This window comes from Gobio gobio, assembly GCF_949357685.1.
Source record: "Gobio gobio genome assembly, chromosome: 23".
Lineage (NCBI taxonomy): Eukaryota > Metazoa > Chordata > Actinopteri > Cypriniformes > Gobionidae > Gobio > Gobio gobio.
This window is the reverse complement of record NC_137119.1, coordinates 514,114-532,481: the sequence shown is the minus strand read 5'-3', so window position 1 is coordinate 532,481 and position 18,368 is coordinate 514,114. Positions and strand designations below refer to the sequence as shown.

General features: G+C 37.6%; 1 protein-coding gene across 1 annotated transcript in view; it reads left to right on the top strand.

Annotated features, from left to right (window-relative positions):
- Window positions 1-18,114, top strand: part of LOC307119559 (cadherin-7) — a gene marked incomplete at its 5' end in the record, with an annotated part of 85,256 nt that extends 67,142 nt beyond the window's left edge. The window contains 3 exons of the mRNA XM_079805901.1: window positions 423-540; window positions 1,563-1,814; window positions 15,940-18,114. Of these exons, the coding sequence (XP_079662027.1) occupies window positions 423-540; window positions 1,563-1,814; window positions 15,940-16,448 (879 nt within the window). The 3' untranslated portion in view covers window positions 16,449-18,114. The remainder of the gene's footprint in view (window positions 1-422; window positions 541-1,562; window positions 1,815-15,939) is intronic.
- Between the last annotated feature and the right edge of the window lie 254 nt (window positions 18,115-18,368).

Here is an 18,368-nt window from a genome sequence, read left to right as displayed (position 1 = left end):
CTCTAATGACAGTTAGTTGACATTTAGTTGCAAAGTTACTTATAGTTAGTAGAATGTCTAAAGTGGACTATCAAAATAAAGTCTTACCGTATTTTCTCACCAGCATTTGCCTCTATAATCATCTAATAAAGCTTCAAGTTCAGTTACAGTAATCAAGGTCATCTTTTGTGTTTGGTGGAATCTTTTCAAAATATACAAACCTCGGCTGACGAACAGTTTTTGAACCTTCAGCAGTGAGTTATGAACATGAGTTATTAAAAATGGCTACACAGAATGAATGTGATTAAACTGATATGCATGAATATTACATTATAATTAGATTTTCAGAAACCTGAGAACATTACATTTCTTAGTTATTGCTTTAAACTCTCAGGCTTGCTGTAGATTTGAGCAGCTCTTTGGTGTTGTTGTGTCTGATTCAGGTCATTCAGACGGTCAGTGCTGTGGATAAAGACCAGCCTCCCAGCGGACACCGCTTCTTCTTCTCTCTCGCTCTCTCTGCCCTCAATAATAGCAACTTCACCCTCAGAGATAACAAAGGTAAACCACGAGTTATTACAGGCACGGTTTGTATGATGCAGCATTTGTGACCATTTCAAATGTTGACTTTTTAATTTCTGTGACACCAAACAGAATTGCAGGGCGTTTATTTTGAGCAAAAGGGAACTATTTGCAATTCTGTTTGCTGGAACAGAAAATAAACAACTAATCTTTAATACAGTTTTACATGAACTGCATTTTAATTCACTCTAGATTTTATAGTTCAGATTTCTTTCTTTATGTATGTGTGTACTGGAGTCTGCAGTCAGATAATGTATGAAATATTGAAGAACTGAGGTCAAAGGTCATGTTGAGCCCTGCAAACACATACATGCTCATAAAGATTTACACAGGCAGATTCGATTCTGATCATGTATTTAGCCTCTCTTTTCTGTGTGATTACAATCACTTCCATAGAAAGGTAAATCAAATCTTTAAAGCTGTTTAAAAAAATAAAGGAATCCATACAGATTGTGTGTTCTATTCACATCTTCTGCAGTGAAATAACAAACAGACCACAGTCGTTATTCAGTGATGATCAGGGTTATGGTTAACCGGTGTCAGCGTTCAAGCCGAGGATGAACAGATGAAGGGATTCGTCCAGCAAGCACAGGATAGCGTGACAGCTCGTCCTAAAACAAGACCAGACAACAGCGGATGAAGAACAGAACCAAACTCAGGACTTCAGTACAGAGGGAACTAATCATGAACCCGAAACTAAACAGATCAGGGAAACGGGAACCAAAGGAAACAGAAAAGAATATAAAAACAAGACAAAACTGAACATAACCGTGACATTCGTCCCTCATCCTTGCGCCGCAGAGAAAAGAATAGAATTATGTTTGCTTATATTTTGTATGTATATATTTGTTCCTCTCTTTTTCATGAAGTGATTGTGTTTTCCCATCATCCAACTCTTCATCCATCTATCCCTTCATTTAGGGATTCATTTAACTCTGAATCCTGGGTTAGGTGTCAGGTAACCCGTCTTCACACTCTCCCCTTGACCTTTGCCCTCTCAGATAACACCGCTTCAGTGCTGACGGCGCGCTCTGGCTTCCGGCGGCAGGTTCAGTCTCTGTACCGGCTGCCAGTGCTGATCGTGGACAGTGGCAGTCCGGCCTTGAGCAGCACCAACACACTCTCAGTGCGTGTGTGTGACTGTGATGCGGACGGGCTTCCTCAGGCGTGTGGCGCTGTGGCCTTCTCCCTCCCCGCGGGTCTCAGCACCGGAGCCCTGCTCGCCGTCCTGGCCTGTATCATCACACTGCTGGGTGAGAAACTCATCGATTTACCCTCACGCTGCTCACACTCCATCAGACTTCACATTCATTCATTCTGCCGTGTGTGTGTGTGCCGTTACTTTCAGCTCTGTCCTCTCCTGGGCTGTAGATTGCACTGCTTTCCCTCTGTACACACACACACACACACACGCACACACACACACACACACACACACACACACGCACACACACACACATTTTTTTACATTTTCAAAAAACATCACGTAGTCTGATTTATAAGATGTTTTCCTCATGGGGACCTAAAGGATTGTATGGGGGATTGAGAATTTTGGATATTGCCATTTTTGTGGGGACATTTTGTCCCCATAACATAGGGATTACCAGTCCACACACACACACACACACACACACACACACACACAACACACACACACACACACACACACACACACACACACACACACACACACATACACACACACACACACACACAGATAGATATAGAGATAGAGATAGAGATAGAGTTAGGTTTAGAGTTAGGGTTAGAGTTAGGGTTAGGGTTAGAGTTAGGGTTAGAGTTAGGGTTAGGTAAGGTGTGGAAAAGAACAGCCTTCTGCTAAATTATTCCTCTTGTGTTGCATTAAAATCATTAGAGTGAGTAAATGAGGATAACATATTTGTTGGAGGTTTTTTAATGTCTACTGTCTTCTCTCCGTGACTGCACATAGAGATAGAGTTAGTGATAGAGTTAAAGATAGAGTTAGAGATAGAGTTAAAGATAGAGTTAGAGATAGAGTTAGAGATAGAGTTAGAGATAGAGTTAGAGATAGAGTTAAAGATAGAGTTAAAGATAGAGTTAAAGATAGAGTTGCTGTCTTCTCTCAGTGACTGCACATAGAGATAGAGTTAGAGATAGAGATAGAGATAGAGATAGAGATAGAGATAGAGTTAGAGATAGAGATAGAGATAGAGATAGAGTTAGAGATAGAGTTAGAGATAGAGTTAGAGATAGAGATAGAGATAGAGATAGAGTTAGAGATAGAGTTAGAGATAGAGATAGAGATAGAGATAGAGTTAGAGATAGAGATAGAGATAGAGATAGAGTTAGAGATAGAGATAGAGATAGAGATAGAGATAGAGTTAGAGATAGAGTTAGAGATAGAGTTAGAGATAGAGTTAGAGATAGAGATAGAGATAGAGTTAGAGATAGAGTTAGAGATAGAGATAGAGATAGAGATAGAGATAGAGATAGAGATAGAGTTAGAGATAGAGTTAGAGATAGAGATAGAGTTAGAGATAGAGATAGAGTTAGAGATAGAGATAGAGATAGAGTTAGAGATAGAGTTAGAGATAGAGATAGAGATAGAGATAGAGTTAGAGATAGAGATAGAGATAGAGATAGAGATAGAGTTAGAGATAGAGATAGAGTTAGAGATAGAGATAGAGTTAGAGATAGAGTTAGAGATAGAGATAGAGTTAGAGCTAGAGTTAGAGATAGAGTTAGAGATAGAGATAGAGTTAGAGATAGAGTTAGAGATAGAGATAGAGATAGAGATAGAGATAGAGATAGAGTTAGAGTTAGAGATAGAGATAGAGATAGAGATAGAGATAGAGTTAGAGATAGAGTTAGAGTTAGAGATAGAGATAGAGTTAGAGTTAGAGTTAGAGATAGAGATAGAGTTAGGGTTAGAGTTAGAGATAGAGTTAGAGATAGAGATAGAGATAGAGTTAGGGTTAGAGATAGAGATAGAGATAGAGATAGAGTTAGAGATAGAGATAGAGTTAGGGTTATAGATAGAGATAGAGTTAGAGATAGAGTTAGAGATAGAGTTAGGGTTAGAGATAGAGTTAGAGTTAGAGATAGAGATAGGGTTAGAGATAGAGATAGAGTTAGAGATAGAGTTAGAGATAGAGTTAGGGTTAGAGATAGAGATAGAGATAGAGATAGAGTTAGAGATAGAGATAGAGATAGAGATAGAGATAGAGATAGAGTTAGAGATAGAGATAGAGTTAGAGATAGAGATAGAGTTAGAGATAGAGATAGAGATAGAGATAGAGTTAGAGTTAGAGATAGAGTTAGAGATAGAGTTAGAGATAGAGATAGAGATAGAGTTAGGGTTAGAGATAGAGATAGAGATAGAGTTAGAGATAGAGATAGAGTTAGGGTTAGAGATAGAGATAGAGTTAGAGATAGAGTTAGAGATAGAGTTAGGGTTAGAGATAGAGTTAGAGATAGAGATAGAGTTAGGGTTAGAGATAGAGATAGAGTTAGAGATAGAGTTAGAGATAGAGTTAGGGTTAGAGATAGAGATAGAGATAGAGTTAGAGATAGAGATAGAGATAGAGATAGAGATAGAGATAGAGTTAGAGATAGAGATAGAGTTAGAGATAGAGATAGAGTTAGAGATAGAGATAGAGATAGAGTTAGAGATAGAGATAGAGTTAGAGATAGAGTTAGAGATAGAGTTAGAGATAGAGATAGAGATAGAGTTAGAGATAGAGTTAGAGATAGAGTTAGAGATAGAGATAGAGATAGAGTTAGAGATAGAGTTAGAGATAGAGTTAGAGATAGAGATAGAGTTAGGGTTAGGGTTAGGGTTAGAGATAGAGATAGAGTTAGGGTTAGGGTTAGGGTTAGAGATAGAGTTAGAGATAGAGTTAGAGATAGAGTTAGAGATAGAGATAGAGATAGAGATAGAGATAGAGATAGAGTTGGGGTTAAAATTGGCATTTCAAACACAGACACATATCTCTGTGCCATCTACATTCCCCCAGCGGATTCCCCTTACCATGATGAGGAATACATGCACAACATCCACACAGAAACCAGCCATTTCCAGGCCCAGGGAAATGTGCTGCTGTGTGGAGACTTTAATGCAAGAACTGGATCTGAACCGGATAACATAGATCCAAAGGGCAATGAATATGTGTTTGGTCACAACCCCCTGAGTCTCACAAAAAATCTCCCACCAAGAAACAACCTTGACCAAACAGTGAATAAAAACGGTAGAGAGTTAGTGCACCTCTGTCGAGCCTCGGGCCTGTACATCCTCAACGGCAGGATCAGAGGGGACTCTTTAGGGAGGTTCACGTGTTGTTCAGCTCTTGGAGCTAGTGTAGTTGACTACGCCATCACTGACATGGACCCATCCTCCTTCAGTGCATTCACTGTCAAACAGCAAACTCCGCTTTCTGACCATAACCAAACTAACATTTATATCAAAACACACAATATACCAGAACAAAACAGGCTGGAAACCTGCAAAATGCATCAGGTCCAGCAGAGATACAGATGGGCTCAAGACAGCCCAGACAAATTTATTCAAGCCCTAAATTCGGAAGAACTAAAAAAGCTGATAAATACATTTATTACTACAAAATTCGAAACAACCAAAGATGGTGTGAATTCGGCTACAAATGAAATCAATTACATATTTGAAAAAGCAGCATATAAAAGTGAATTGAAAAAGAAAGGCAAAAAATATACTAAAAAAACACAAAAAGATGAAAAATGGTTCGACTCAGACTGCAGAACATTAAGAAAACAACTTAGAAAATTATCAAATCTGAAACATAAAGAACCAAACAACACAGACATAAGATCTGAATACTGTTCAAAACTAAAACAATACAAAGACACAATTAGAGTGAGAAAGCAACACCATCTGACCAAAAGTTTACAGGAAATAGAACACTCAATCAACAATAATCAGTTCTGGGATATGTGGAATAATCTGAGCACAACTAAACCACAAGACCTACCAATACAAGATGGAGATATCTGGACAAAGCATTTTGGAAAATTATATAAAGAAATCCCACCAAAACAACTCAATGACAATTATAATCTGATCAAACAAAATCTACAAACTTATGAAGAAACAATTAAAAATAATCAAAATCCACTTGACTTCCCAATTACACACGAAGAATTGACAAACAAACTCAAAAGCCAAAAAAGTAAGAAATCTTGTGGTCCTGACAGCATCCTGGGTGAAATGCTGAAGCACAGCACACCTGAGCTGCAGGCGGCTGTGCTCAAACTATTCAACACTGTACTTAGTTCAGGCTGTTTTCCTGACATCTGGAGCCAAGGACTTATAACCCCAATCCACAAAAGTGGAAATAAATTGGACCCTAATAATTTCAGAGGCATTTGTGTGAGCAGTAATCTGGGGAAGTTATTTAGCAGTATTTTAAACAATAGAATTGTAAACTTCCTTAACGAGCACAATGTCCTGAGTCCGAGTCAGATTGGCTTTCTTCCAAATCACAGAACTACTGACCACATTTACACCCTACACACCCTAATCAATAAACACGTAAAACAGACCAAAAATGGAAAAATATTTGCATGCTTTGTCGATTTCAAAAAAGCATTTGATTCTATTTGGCACAACGGATTATACTACAAACTTTTACAAAGCGGTGTAGGGGGTAAAGTTTATGACATCATAAAATCAATGTATTCGAACAACAAATGTGCAATACGAATTGGCAACAAACATACAGAATTCTTCACTCAGAAGAGAGGAGTGCGGCAGGGCTGTAGCCTGAGTCCAACGCTGTTCAACATTTACATTAATGAACTAGCGGTGCAGCTGGAACAGTCGACAGGCCCTGGACTCACTCTAGGAGACGAACACGTCAAGCTCCTGCTGTATGCAGACGACCTGGTGCTGCTGTCACCCACTGCACAGGGACTACAGCAGCACCTGGACCTGCTGGAGAACTACTGCCAGAACTGGGCCCTGGCAGTGAACCTCACAAAGACCAACATTATGGTCTTTCAGAAAAAGCCCAGATGTCAGGAACACAGACACCAGTTCAGTCTAGGCAGCACCGCCCTAGAGCACACGATGCAGTACACTTACCTCGGCCTGGTCATCACTGCATCGGGGAGTTTCAGTATGGCAGTGAATGCTCTCAAAGACAAAGCTCGAAGAGCTCTATATGCCATTAAGAAAAAATTCCAAAACATTGACTTACCAATTCCAATCTGGTGTAAAATATTTGATAGCGTGATTCAGCCCATAGCGCTGTATGGAAGTGAGGTTTGGGGTCCACTCAGTGATCAGAGCTACACTAGATGGGACAGACATCCAACAGAAGCCCTACACACAGAATTCTGCAAACTCATCCTAAAAATACATAGAAAAACACCCAATAATGCATGTAGGGCAGAATTAGGCCGATTCCCTTTGATTATTAATATGCAAAAAAGAGCCCTCAAATTCTGGATGCACCTAAAAGCAAGTCCCACAGAATCGCTACATTTTAAAGCGTTACAAACCCAAGAACTGAACCCCGAAAAAAGTCCCCTCAGTCAGCTGGTTCTGAGACTGACTAACCCGACTAACCCTACTAACACTAACCAGTCTCAGACCAGCACTGCTTCTCACACAAACATCAGAATAAACCAAATTATCAAACAATCTAAGAATACATATCTGGAACATTGGGATCAGGAAACTAAATTACAAAGTAAATTACAATTCTATCGAACTCTAAAGTCAAATTATGAATTGGAAGAATATCTCCAGAGTGTCAGAGACACAAAGCAGAGACGGATCCTGACCAAGTACAGGCTCAGTGCACACAGTCTGGCCATCGAGACGGGCAGACACAGAAAGAGCTGGTTACCCAGAGAGCAAAGGGTGTGTGTTCACTGTAGGACAGGAGAGATCGAGACAGAGACGCACTTCCTCCTTCACTGTCAAAAATACATGTCCATAAGAGACCTCTACTTTAACAAATTGAATACATTATTTTAGAACTTTACAGCCATGACTGAAGTAGAACAAATACAGATAATATTAGGAGAGGGACATACAGCAGCACTGGCTGCGAGATACGTATGTGAGTGCCACAGCCTGAGAGACAGCAGGTGAATGTGTGTGTAATGTGTGTGTGTTGCGTCTGACCTCAGTGTGTTTCCCTATTGTCCACCACAGTGACCCTCAGTACATGTGAGTGTATATATATGTTAAAACACTGTGGTATCAAATGTTCTAATTTGTTACACTGTTAATTTAAGTTTAAGTTATGTTGTAATATTTTCCTCTATTATATTGATGTTTATTATCATCATTAATATTATTATTAATGTTCACGTATAATTATTTATGTTCATATATGTATTATTATTTATGTTCATATATTCCTAGCTTTGGCAATATTGTACAATTTACATTCATGCCAATAAAGCAATTTTGAATTTGAATTTGAATTTGAATTTGAGTTAGAGATAGAGTTAGAGATAGAGATAGAGATAGAGATAGAGATAGAGATAGAGTTAGGGTTAGAGATAGAGTTAGGGTTAGAGATAGAGATAGAGATAGAGATAGAGTTAGAGATAGAGTTAGAGATAGAGATAGAGATAGAGTTAGGGTTAGAGATAGAGATAGAGATAGAGTTAGAGATAGAGTTAGAGATAGAGATAGAGTTAGAGATAGAGTTAGAGATAGAGTTAGAGATAGAGTTAGAGATAGAGATAGAGATAGAGATAGAGTTAGGGTTAGAGATAGAGTTAGAGATAGAGTTAGAGATAGAGTTAGAGATAGAGATAGAGTTAGAGTTAGAGATAGAGATAGAGTTAGGGTTAGAGATAGAGATAGAGTTAGAGATAGAGTTAGAGATAGAGTTAGAGATAGAGATAGAGATAGAGATAGAGATAGAGATAGGGTTAGAGATAGAGATAGAGATAGAGTTAGAGATAGAGATAGAGATAGAGTTAGAGATAGAGATAGAGATAGAGTTAGGGTTAGAGATAGAGTTAGAGATAGAGTTAGGGTTAGAGATAGAGATAGAGATAGAGTTAGAGATAGAGATAGAGATAGCGTTAGAGATAGAGATAGAGTTAGGGTTAGAGATAGAGACAGAGATAGAGTTAGAGATAGAGATAGAGTTAGGGTTAGAGATAGAGACAGAGATAGAGTTAGAGATAGAGTTAGAGATAGAGTTAGAGATAGAGTTAGGGTTAGAGATAGAGATAGAGATAGAGTTAGAGATAGAAATAGAGTTAGAGATAGAGTTAGAGATAGAGTTAGAGATAGAGTTAGAGATAGAGTTAGAGATAGAGATAGAGTTAGAGATAGAGATAGAGTTAGAGATAGAGTTAGAGATAGAGATAGAGATAGAGATAGAGATAGAGTTAGAGATAGAGTTAGAGATAGAGATAGAGTTAGAGATAGAGTTAGAGATAGAGATAGAGATAGAGATAGAGTTAGAGATAGAGTTAGAGATAGAGATAGAGTTAGAGATAGAGTTAGAGTTAGAGATAGAGTTAGAGATAGAGTTAGAGTTAGAGATAGAGTTAGAGTTAGAGATAGAGTTAGAGATAGAGATAGAGTTAGAGATAGAGATAGAGATAGAGATAGAGTTAGAGATAGAGATAGAGTTAGAGATAGAGTTAGAGATAGAGATAGAGATAGAGATAGAGATAGAGATAGAGATAGAGATAGAGATAGAGATAGAGTTAGAGATAGAGTTAGAGATAGAGATAGAGTTAGAGATAGAGTTAGAGTTAGAGATAGAGTTAGAGATAGAGATAGAGTTAGAGATAGAGTTAGAGATAGAGATAGAGTTAGAGATAGAGTTAGGGTTAGGGTTAGAGTTAGAGATAGAGATAGAGTTAGGGTTAGAGTTAGAGATAGAGATAGAGATAGAGATAGAGTTAGAGATAGAGTTAGGGTTAGGGTTAGAGTTAGAGATAGAGTTAGAGATAGAGTTAGAGTTAGAGTTAGAGATAGAGATAGAGATAGAGTTAGAGATAGAGTTAGAGATAGAGTTAGAGTTAGAGATAGAGATAGAGTTAGAGATAGAGTTAGAGATAGAGATAGAGTTAGGGTTAGAGTTAGAGATAGAGTTAGAGATAGAGTTAGAGATAGAGATAGAGTTAGGGTTAGAGATAGAGATAGAGATAGAGTTAGAGATAGAGATAGAGTTAGGGTTAGAGATAGAGATAGAGTTAGAGATAGAGATAGAGATAGAGATAGAGATAGAGTTAGAGATAGAGTTAGAGATAGAGATAGAGTTAGAGATAGAGTTAGAGTTAGAGATAGAGTTAGAGATAGAGATAGAGTTAGAGATAGAGTTAGAGATAGAGATAGAGTTAGAGATAGAGTTAGGGTTAGGGTTAGAGTTAGAGATAGAGATAGAGTTAGGGTTAGAGTTAGAGATAGAGATAGAGATAGAGATAGAGTTAGAGATAGAGTTAGGGTTAGGGTTAGAGTTAGAGATAGAGTTAGAGATAGAGTTAGAGTTAGAGTTAGAGATAGAGATAGAGATAGAGTTAGAGATAGAGTTAGAGATAGAGTTAGAGTTAGAGATAGAGATAGAGTTAGAGATAGAGTTAGAGATAGAGATAGAGTTAGGGTTAGAGTTAGAGATAGAGTTAGAGATAGAGTTAGAGATAGAGATAGAGTTAGGGTTAGAGATAGAGATAGAGATAGAGTTAGAGATAGAGTTAGGGTTAGAGATAGAGATAGAGTTAGAGATAGAGTTAGGGTTAGAGATAGAGTTAGAGATAGAGATAGAGTTAGGGTTAGAGATAGAGATAGAGATAGAGATAGAGATAGAGATAGAGATAGAGATAGAGATAGAGTTAGAGATAGAGATAGAGATAGAGATAGAGTTAGAGATAGAGATAGAGTTAGAGATAGAGTTAGAGATAGAGATAGAGATAGAGATAGAGTTAGAGATAGAGTTAGAGATAGAGATAGAGATAGAGTTAGAGATAGAGTTAGAGATAGAGTTAGGGTTAGAGATAGAGATAGAGATAGAGTTAGAGATAGAGATAGAGATAGAGATAGAGATAGAGATAGAGTTAGAGATAGAGATAGAGATAGAGATAGAGTTAGGGTTAGAGATAGAGATAGAGATAGAGATAGAGATAGAGATAGAGATAGAGTTAGAGATAGAGATAGAGATAGAGATAGAGTTAGAGTTAGAGATAGAGATAGAGTTAGAGATAGAGTTAGAGATAGAGATAGAGATAGAGATAGAGATAGAGTTAGAGATAGAGTTAGAGATAGAGATAGAGATAGAGATAGAGTTAGAGATAGAGTTAGAGATAGAGTTAGAGATAGAGTTAGGGTTAGAGATAGAGATAGAGTTAGAGATAGAGATAGAGATAGAGATAGAGATAGAGATAGAGTTAGAGATAGAGTTAGAGATAGAGTTAGAGATAGAGATAGAGTTAGAGATAGAGTTAGGGTTAGAGATAGAGATAGAGATAGAGTTAGAGATAGAGATAGAGATAGAGATAGAGTTAGAGATAGAGATAGAGTTAGAGATAGAGTTAGAGATAGAGATAGAGATAGAGATAGAGATAGAGATAGAGATAGAGTTAGAGATAGAGATAGAGATAGAGATAGAGATAGAGTTAGAGATAGAGATAGAGATAGAGATAGAGTTAGAGATAGAGTTAGAGATAGAGTTAGAGATAGAGATAGAGATAGAGATAGAGATAGAGTTAAAGATAGAGATAGAGTTAGAGATAGAGTTAGAGATAGAGTTAGAGATAGAGATAGAGTTAGAGATAGAGATAGAGATAGAGATAGAGATAGAGATAGAGTTAGAGATAGAGTTAGAGATAGAGATAGAGATAGAGTTAGAGATAGAGTTAGAGATAGAGATAGAGTTAGAGATAGAGATAGAGATAGAGATAGAGATAGAGTTAGAGATAGAGTTAGAGATAGAGATAGAGATAGAGTTAGAGATAGAGTTAGAGATAGAGATAGAGTTAGAGATAGAGTTAGAGATAGAGATAGAGATAGAGTTAGAGATAGAGTTAGAGATAGAGATAGAGATAGAGATAGAGATAGAGTTAGAGATAGAGATAGAGATAGAGATAGAGATAGAGTTAGAGATAGAGATAGAGATAGAGATAGAGATAGAGTTAGAGATAGAGTTAGAGATAGAGTTAGAGATAGAGTTAGAGATAGAGATAGAGATAGAGTTAGAGATAGAGTTAGAGATAGAGATAGAGTTAAAGATAGAGATAGAGTTAGAGATAGAGATAGAGTTAGAGATAGAGATAGAGTTAGAGATAGAGATAGAGTTAGAGATAGAGTTAGAGATAGAGTTAGAGATAGAGATAGAGATAGAGTTAGAGATAGAGTTAGAGATAGAGATAGAGTTAAAGATAGAGATAGAGTTAGAGATAGAGATAGAGTTAAAGATAGAGATAGAGTTAGAGATAGAGATAGAGTTAGAGATAGAGTTAGAGATAGAGTTAGAGATAGAGATAGAGTTAGAGATAGAGATAGAGATAGAGATAGAGATAGAGTTAGAGATAGAGTTAGAGATAGAGTTAGAGATAGAGATAGAGATAGAGTTAGAGATAGAGTTAGAGATAGAGATAGAGATAGAGATAGAGATAGAGTTAGAGATAGAGATAGAGATAGAGATAGAGATAGAGATAGAGTTAGAGTTAGAGATAGAGATAGAGATAGAGATAGAGATAGAGTTAGAGTTAGAGATAGAGATAGAGATAGAGATAGAGATAGAGTTAGAGTTAGAGATTTTTCAAGGTTCAGTTTTCAAGGGTGAGGAACATAGCGATAGTGAATTAATGTAAGGGTTGTAGTTCCACAAGAAACTGATTTTAGTTCCACTAATGTGTGGGAAGAAAGGCCCTGAGCCTCGGTTCATTTACACTCCAGGAAGAGAGTTCACACACTTCTTACTAATAGCACATGATGGATTGTTTACACAATTTATTACTTCAAATCCTCAGGAAAAAATGGACCATGGATGTAAATGAAGACAACAAGGAAAGATTCTTCAAGTTCAATGGAAAAGAAGATTTTTTTTAATGTATTTTTTTCAGGGCTCTGAACCGGTTCAAGGAACGAAAACGAAAACCGGAAACGAACAAAATTTTAAGAGGAACAAAAACGGAAACGAAATCCAAATCAATTTGAATCGTTCTGAACAGAAACGTTAATTTGAAATGACCATTAACCGGTTAATAACGTTATTTTATCGTTCTCTTTAATATTTTAATTTGGCAGTGACCAATCATAAATTGAGTAGTACAGCATGTGACGTTGACTTATCAAGCGTGAGTGAAATGCCTGCGCACCATCATCTATGAATCTATCGGTACGCAAGTCAGTGTAGAGCGCGCATTTTCATGCCTCAAGTACATTTCTTTCCCCGCTGAGGTTTGCAATGAAAGTGCAAGTATTGGAGGACATTATTTTCGAACGTTTAAATAAGCAGTGCAGACTTTAAGCTCAAATAGACTGATTTAGGCTAGTTTATGGATTTTGTTTAAGCCTGCCCAAGCAGGCTATAGCATCTATCAAACATTTTTCCTATAGTCTTTCAGATGGCCAATGACAGGTCAATGTTTTCTCTATAGACGGCTGATGCTTCGTATTAAATGGTATGTTATATTGCATTAAATGATCAAGCTTTATTAGCTGACTGAATTTGATTATGTGATGCAAGAACGTGTTGCGCAGTGTTTGCTTTGAAATTAGCAGTTGACGATGCATTAAAAGAGCAATGGTTATCCAGTTTATTTATTCTTTATTCATGCAATTTTTAAAACAAGTCGTGTTGAAAAAAAGTTATGTACAAAGAATGTTATCACTCTTCTGAAAATAATTCGGCATAAGAGGGCACTTTCGATTGTCTAACGCTCCATTAAAACAGGTCCGCTGTTTATGCTTTGTAATTCTAATGCATGTATTTCTGGTTTTAAAAATGTTATGAATTAAATATTCAAGTTTAATTACCATGCGTTATATTATTATTGAGTGAAAATAAGTCTATTTATACATATTTGTTTAAAGTATAGGCTAAATTAAAATAACGTTATTAACTGGTATTTTTTCATATCAAACCGTTTTCGGAACAGTAATGTTTATTGAGGAACGCAAAAACGGAAACGCTATAATATCGATTCTGCTCGGAGTGAACCCATTGATAATTTTTTCCGTTTTTAAGCCCTGATTTTTTTACAAAATATCAACTTTAATTAACAAATAAACAACGACTTTGCAAAGAGAACTGATGCACACAGTTAAAGTTAGACCATAGTGTTTTATCTCCATAGCCTCCACTTGATCTCTTACAGTACGGGACTTCCTGAATCCTCCAGCTGCTCAGGCCTGTGTGAATGTCTTTCTATCTCGAATCTTCACAGGTTCCACTAAAATCACAGTGAAATATTGCTTTCACCGGGCAATATTTCATTCTCGCTGCTGGAACATTGATGGATGGTGTATCATTAGGCATTTTCTGGTTGACATTTGGTTGTAGATTATTTTCCGTTGTAATATATGGGGAAGTGGCAGAATGAGTGAGATGGCAATGGAGCCTGAGGAGGAATGTTTTTATAAAAAACTCCACAAGTATTTTTAGCACTGTTTGAATTTCCTTTTCATATAATTCAAACAGTCTCTTCCTGGCTATGTGGATGGTTCTTGATCAGAAGAAGCTGTGAAACACACTTAACATCACACAGAATAGCCTAAACTCTGCACTGCTCCTGATCCCGGGTTAGGGTTAGGGTTAGGGTTAGGGTTAGGGTTAGGGTTAGGGTTAGGGTTAGGCCTTCTGAAGTCTGTTCAGAGACACACATAAGCTATTCAAACAGAACACCTTTTCTGTTTCCATGTGTCCTGTTGTCAGAAGAGTCCATCAGAAACTGAACAGACATATTCTGTGTGCAGTGTAGACAGCGTCAGTAACCGGTTCTGTTACAAGGTGATTATTGTAATTTAATTTTGCATAGATCTTACAGTAACTTCAAGGAACATTACAGTTAAATGAATTAATAAGTTTTTACTGCAACATTTTACATAATTGTACCATTAAGATTACATCGTAAAACATTTTACAGTGTGTTTTATGACCCATTTTATGTTGCTTATACAGTCTTTTTTGATTTATACTAACTCGTTTTTGAAAAAGTTGCCAGTCACTGCCAGCATTTTTGATCATTTTCACAAAACTTTCATGGCCCCCAGAATATGTTGTTGAATGAATATCTGAACAGGCAGTATATCAAAAGAAAGAACAGAGCCTATGCTTTTAAATAAATTATTTTAGGTTCATGCATTCCTTTATCAACACCTGAATGTGGATACGTTTCTTAAAAAAGCAAAATTTTGAGCAAAAAGCTGAGAAAATTGCATTTTTGTCTTCATCCAGACCAGGGCCGGGTTTCCCAATAACGAAGTATCTTAGCTCTAAAGAGTGTGTTCTACGAGCGAAGTTACGATCACTCACAGCAATTCCACGTGCGTTTCCCAAAAATGTACTTAACATGAACGCGCGAGAACCCGCTCTAAGTGCTACTTAAGAGTCGCTGTCCATTTGTGAAGTGATGAAATATAACCTTATATGGAATCGTTTCCTCTGAACGTTTCACCTAATAATTGTCATCTGATGTGGATTAGCAATCAAAACACGTCTATATAAAGCAACTGCCTACAGGCTGAGGCACTGACAAAATGGCTGAACAAAAAAAACCAAGAAAAGATACCTTTCAAAAAGACGAAATAAATATCCTCATTTAATTCAGATGTGTATTTATAATTTTTTTTGTTTGTTACCTGCCCTCATAAAAAAAAAAAAAATCCGGTGATGATAAAGTCAGTTTCCACAAAAATATTAAGCAGCAGAACTGTTTTTTTTTTTAATCAACATTGATAATAATGAGAATATAAAAAAAAAAAAAAAAAAAAAAAGTGTGCAATAAAGTACAATCAAAACCTTATAGTATTATCACAATGCACTTGAATAAAGTTAAAGGTGTAATCTGCCGGTTGTCTTGTAGGTGACCTCATAACTCTGTCTTCTTACGATACACTTAGAGCTTTACGATTACTCCAGAGCACTCGTAGATCTACGATCATTTTCAAGTGCTACTTACTAACAGACCTTAATATTAAGATCACTCGTACGGCTTACAATGCTTTTGGGAAACGCAGCCCAGATCGTTTTCTCACAAATGGCAGAAATTTCTGTCAATGGCAGGGAAAGAGTTAAAAATGAGTGATCAGGATGTTCTTCAAAAGAAAGTCATATCGGTTTGGAGTGAACTGGATAAAAAACAGTAAAGAAAATTGTGTCAAATTTTGGTTCCGTTGTATTCCGTGCAAGCGCTGAACCTTCATGTCTGTCTCTCCTCTAGTTCTGATGCTGCTGATCGTGGCAATGCAGCGCAGACGGAAAGTGCCTCTTTTCCTGGAGGACGAGCGGGATGTGCGGGAGAACATTGTTCAGTATGATGATGAGGGAGGAGGTGAAGAAGATACAGAAGCTTTCGATATGGCTGCGCTGCGTAATCTCAACGTCATACGTGATTCAAAGGTCCAGAACGTCACGCCAGAAAGCCCGTCTGTCAACCCATACTCCGCTTCAGCCAGGACATCTTACAAAACTCTTCCTGACAACATCTTTGAAGAGTTTATCTGGGACAGGCTGAAAGTGACGGATGCGGATCCCTCAGCACCACCGTATGATTCTCTGCAGACCTATGTGTTCGAGGGGAATGGCTCGCTGGCGGGATCTCTGAGCTCGCTGGAATCGCCCCGCTCAGATTCAGAGCAGAGTTACGACTACCTCAGCAACTGTGGGCCGCGCTTCAAGCGGCTGGCAGACCTGTACGGCAGTCTGGACGGAAGCAGTGTGTTCTCCTAGCCTGAAGGATCCTGGCCAACCTTGGCCTATAAACATTCGACAACATAATTGTTCTTGCTCTACAGGTGTAAAGGCTGTGTGTAAGGTCTGTATTTATTTTGTTGGCTTTAACAGGTTTGTCGAATCACTCAAAGGAAACAGACGTGAGGTACTAGGGTTAGATTTGGTAGCTGGACTGAATCTGGCCACTGCCCTGCATAGTTTCAACCTTAATCACAGAAACCTGAGCAAGTTCATTAAGAGGAGTTCAAGCAGTGCAATCTTAGTCTGATTTAAACACTGCACAAGTGTCACTACAGGAAGTCTCACAGGACTGTAGTGTACACCACAAGTTTTTAAAAGTTTAGCTTAAAGGTGTGCTATAAATGCTATGAAAGTGTTCAAATTGCTGTTGAGATGGTATTCTCAATTGAAAAGCAGTGGAGGCTTTGACCAGTAAACACTTTCCTATGCAGGGCAGTGGTCGTCCAGGGACGGATAAGACTATGGATAGCGTACATTTGCACTTCAAAGAGTTTGTCCATGTTCAGAGGGCTCCAAAAGAGCATTAGAGTAATACACCGACGGGAAAATGAGGATATATTCATATGAAACACATAGTAGTTATCATTAAACCTGGTTAAAGGACACATACCGTATGTTTCAACTTGTTTTTATTTTACGTTAGATATCCTGAACTAGGGTTGCATTCCAAATGATTACGTGTGTTGGTGATCTAGTGTGTTTGCTTGAATCTTTCTATGAAAGTCTGAAAAGAATTATTGTATATTTTTGTTAACCTCAGATTGTCAGTGTTTATATATAGATCTGAGCGTTCACTTTGTGACCTATATCAGACTGACATGTAAAAGATTGGTTCAGCAATCTATTTTTTAAAATGTAATATATAACATTGCTTTAAACTTTTTTTCAGCCAGACATCAAAGAGATGTCAAAGCTGCTCTGAAAGCCACCAGTATAATAAAGCGAAAGCTTGCGCGGATGTGTTCAGTTACACAAGGCAGAGGATTTTAAACATTTGCTGATAATCTGAGGTTCACAAAAAAAATGCAGTGTATGTTTTTCACTGGAGATAAATATCACAGTCAAAGCTGAGAAAACAAACAAGTGTTTTACTTCTACATGTTGAAGATACAAGAAATGAAAATTTGTATTGGATTTTTTTATTGTGAACAATCAAACGGCATTGGGTTCTTCAAAACCCTATTGAATGCCAGCTATTCTTCTGTTTAATGGAAGAAAGCAGTAGTTGGTCATTTTCTGTTAGAAAGGTGAGGAAGATCATTCCTGATTGTGAAGGTGAAATATTTGTTTCTTGGTGATATAAAACTGCCCGTCCCAGCTAATAAAATCCAAGAAAAGGACACATTTCTAATGCAACATGTCTGGTAGGAGAGAGAGAGAAAGTATGCATTCGGTGTTTCTGGTCTTCTTTCAGTTTGTGTAGTCCAAAGGCAGCAGTGAAATCTGTTACCAACCCTTTTATTCATATATACGGTGTTCTTCTTCTTCCTGTATAATAGCATTAAACATAATGCAGTTATAGATTTATACAAAAAACGGCACGGCTAGGAGACTGAAACCTGTTTATTTGAACACTTTCCTCTACTGGGTGAATGTTAATACATTTATGTTAAATAAAAGTCTCTCCGAGGCCTGACGCCACGCCCACCGAGTCTGTCTTCACTCGTCCCGCCACACTTGTTAAATGTTCTGCTTCTCCTTGGACAGCTTGGTTTATGCTCGGATCATCCACAGAAACAGTCCAGTGCTGATGTGCTGATGTGCTGATGTGCTGTGGCTTCTTTATTGCATCAGCGCCCTGTTTGTCAGGGTTAACATTACAGGGCAGATTTCTCTTTAATTGCATGCCCATATGCACCACTGGCTTATGTGAAGTGATGCAATACCAGGTGTAGG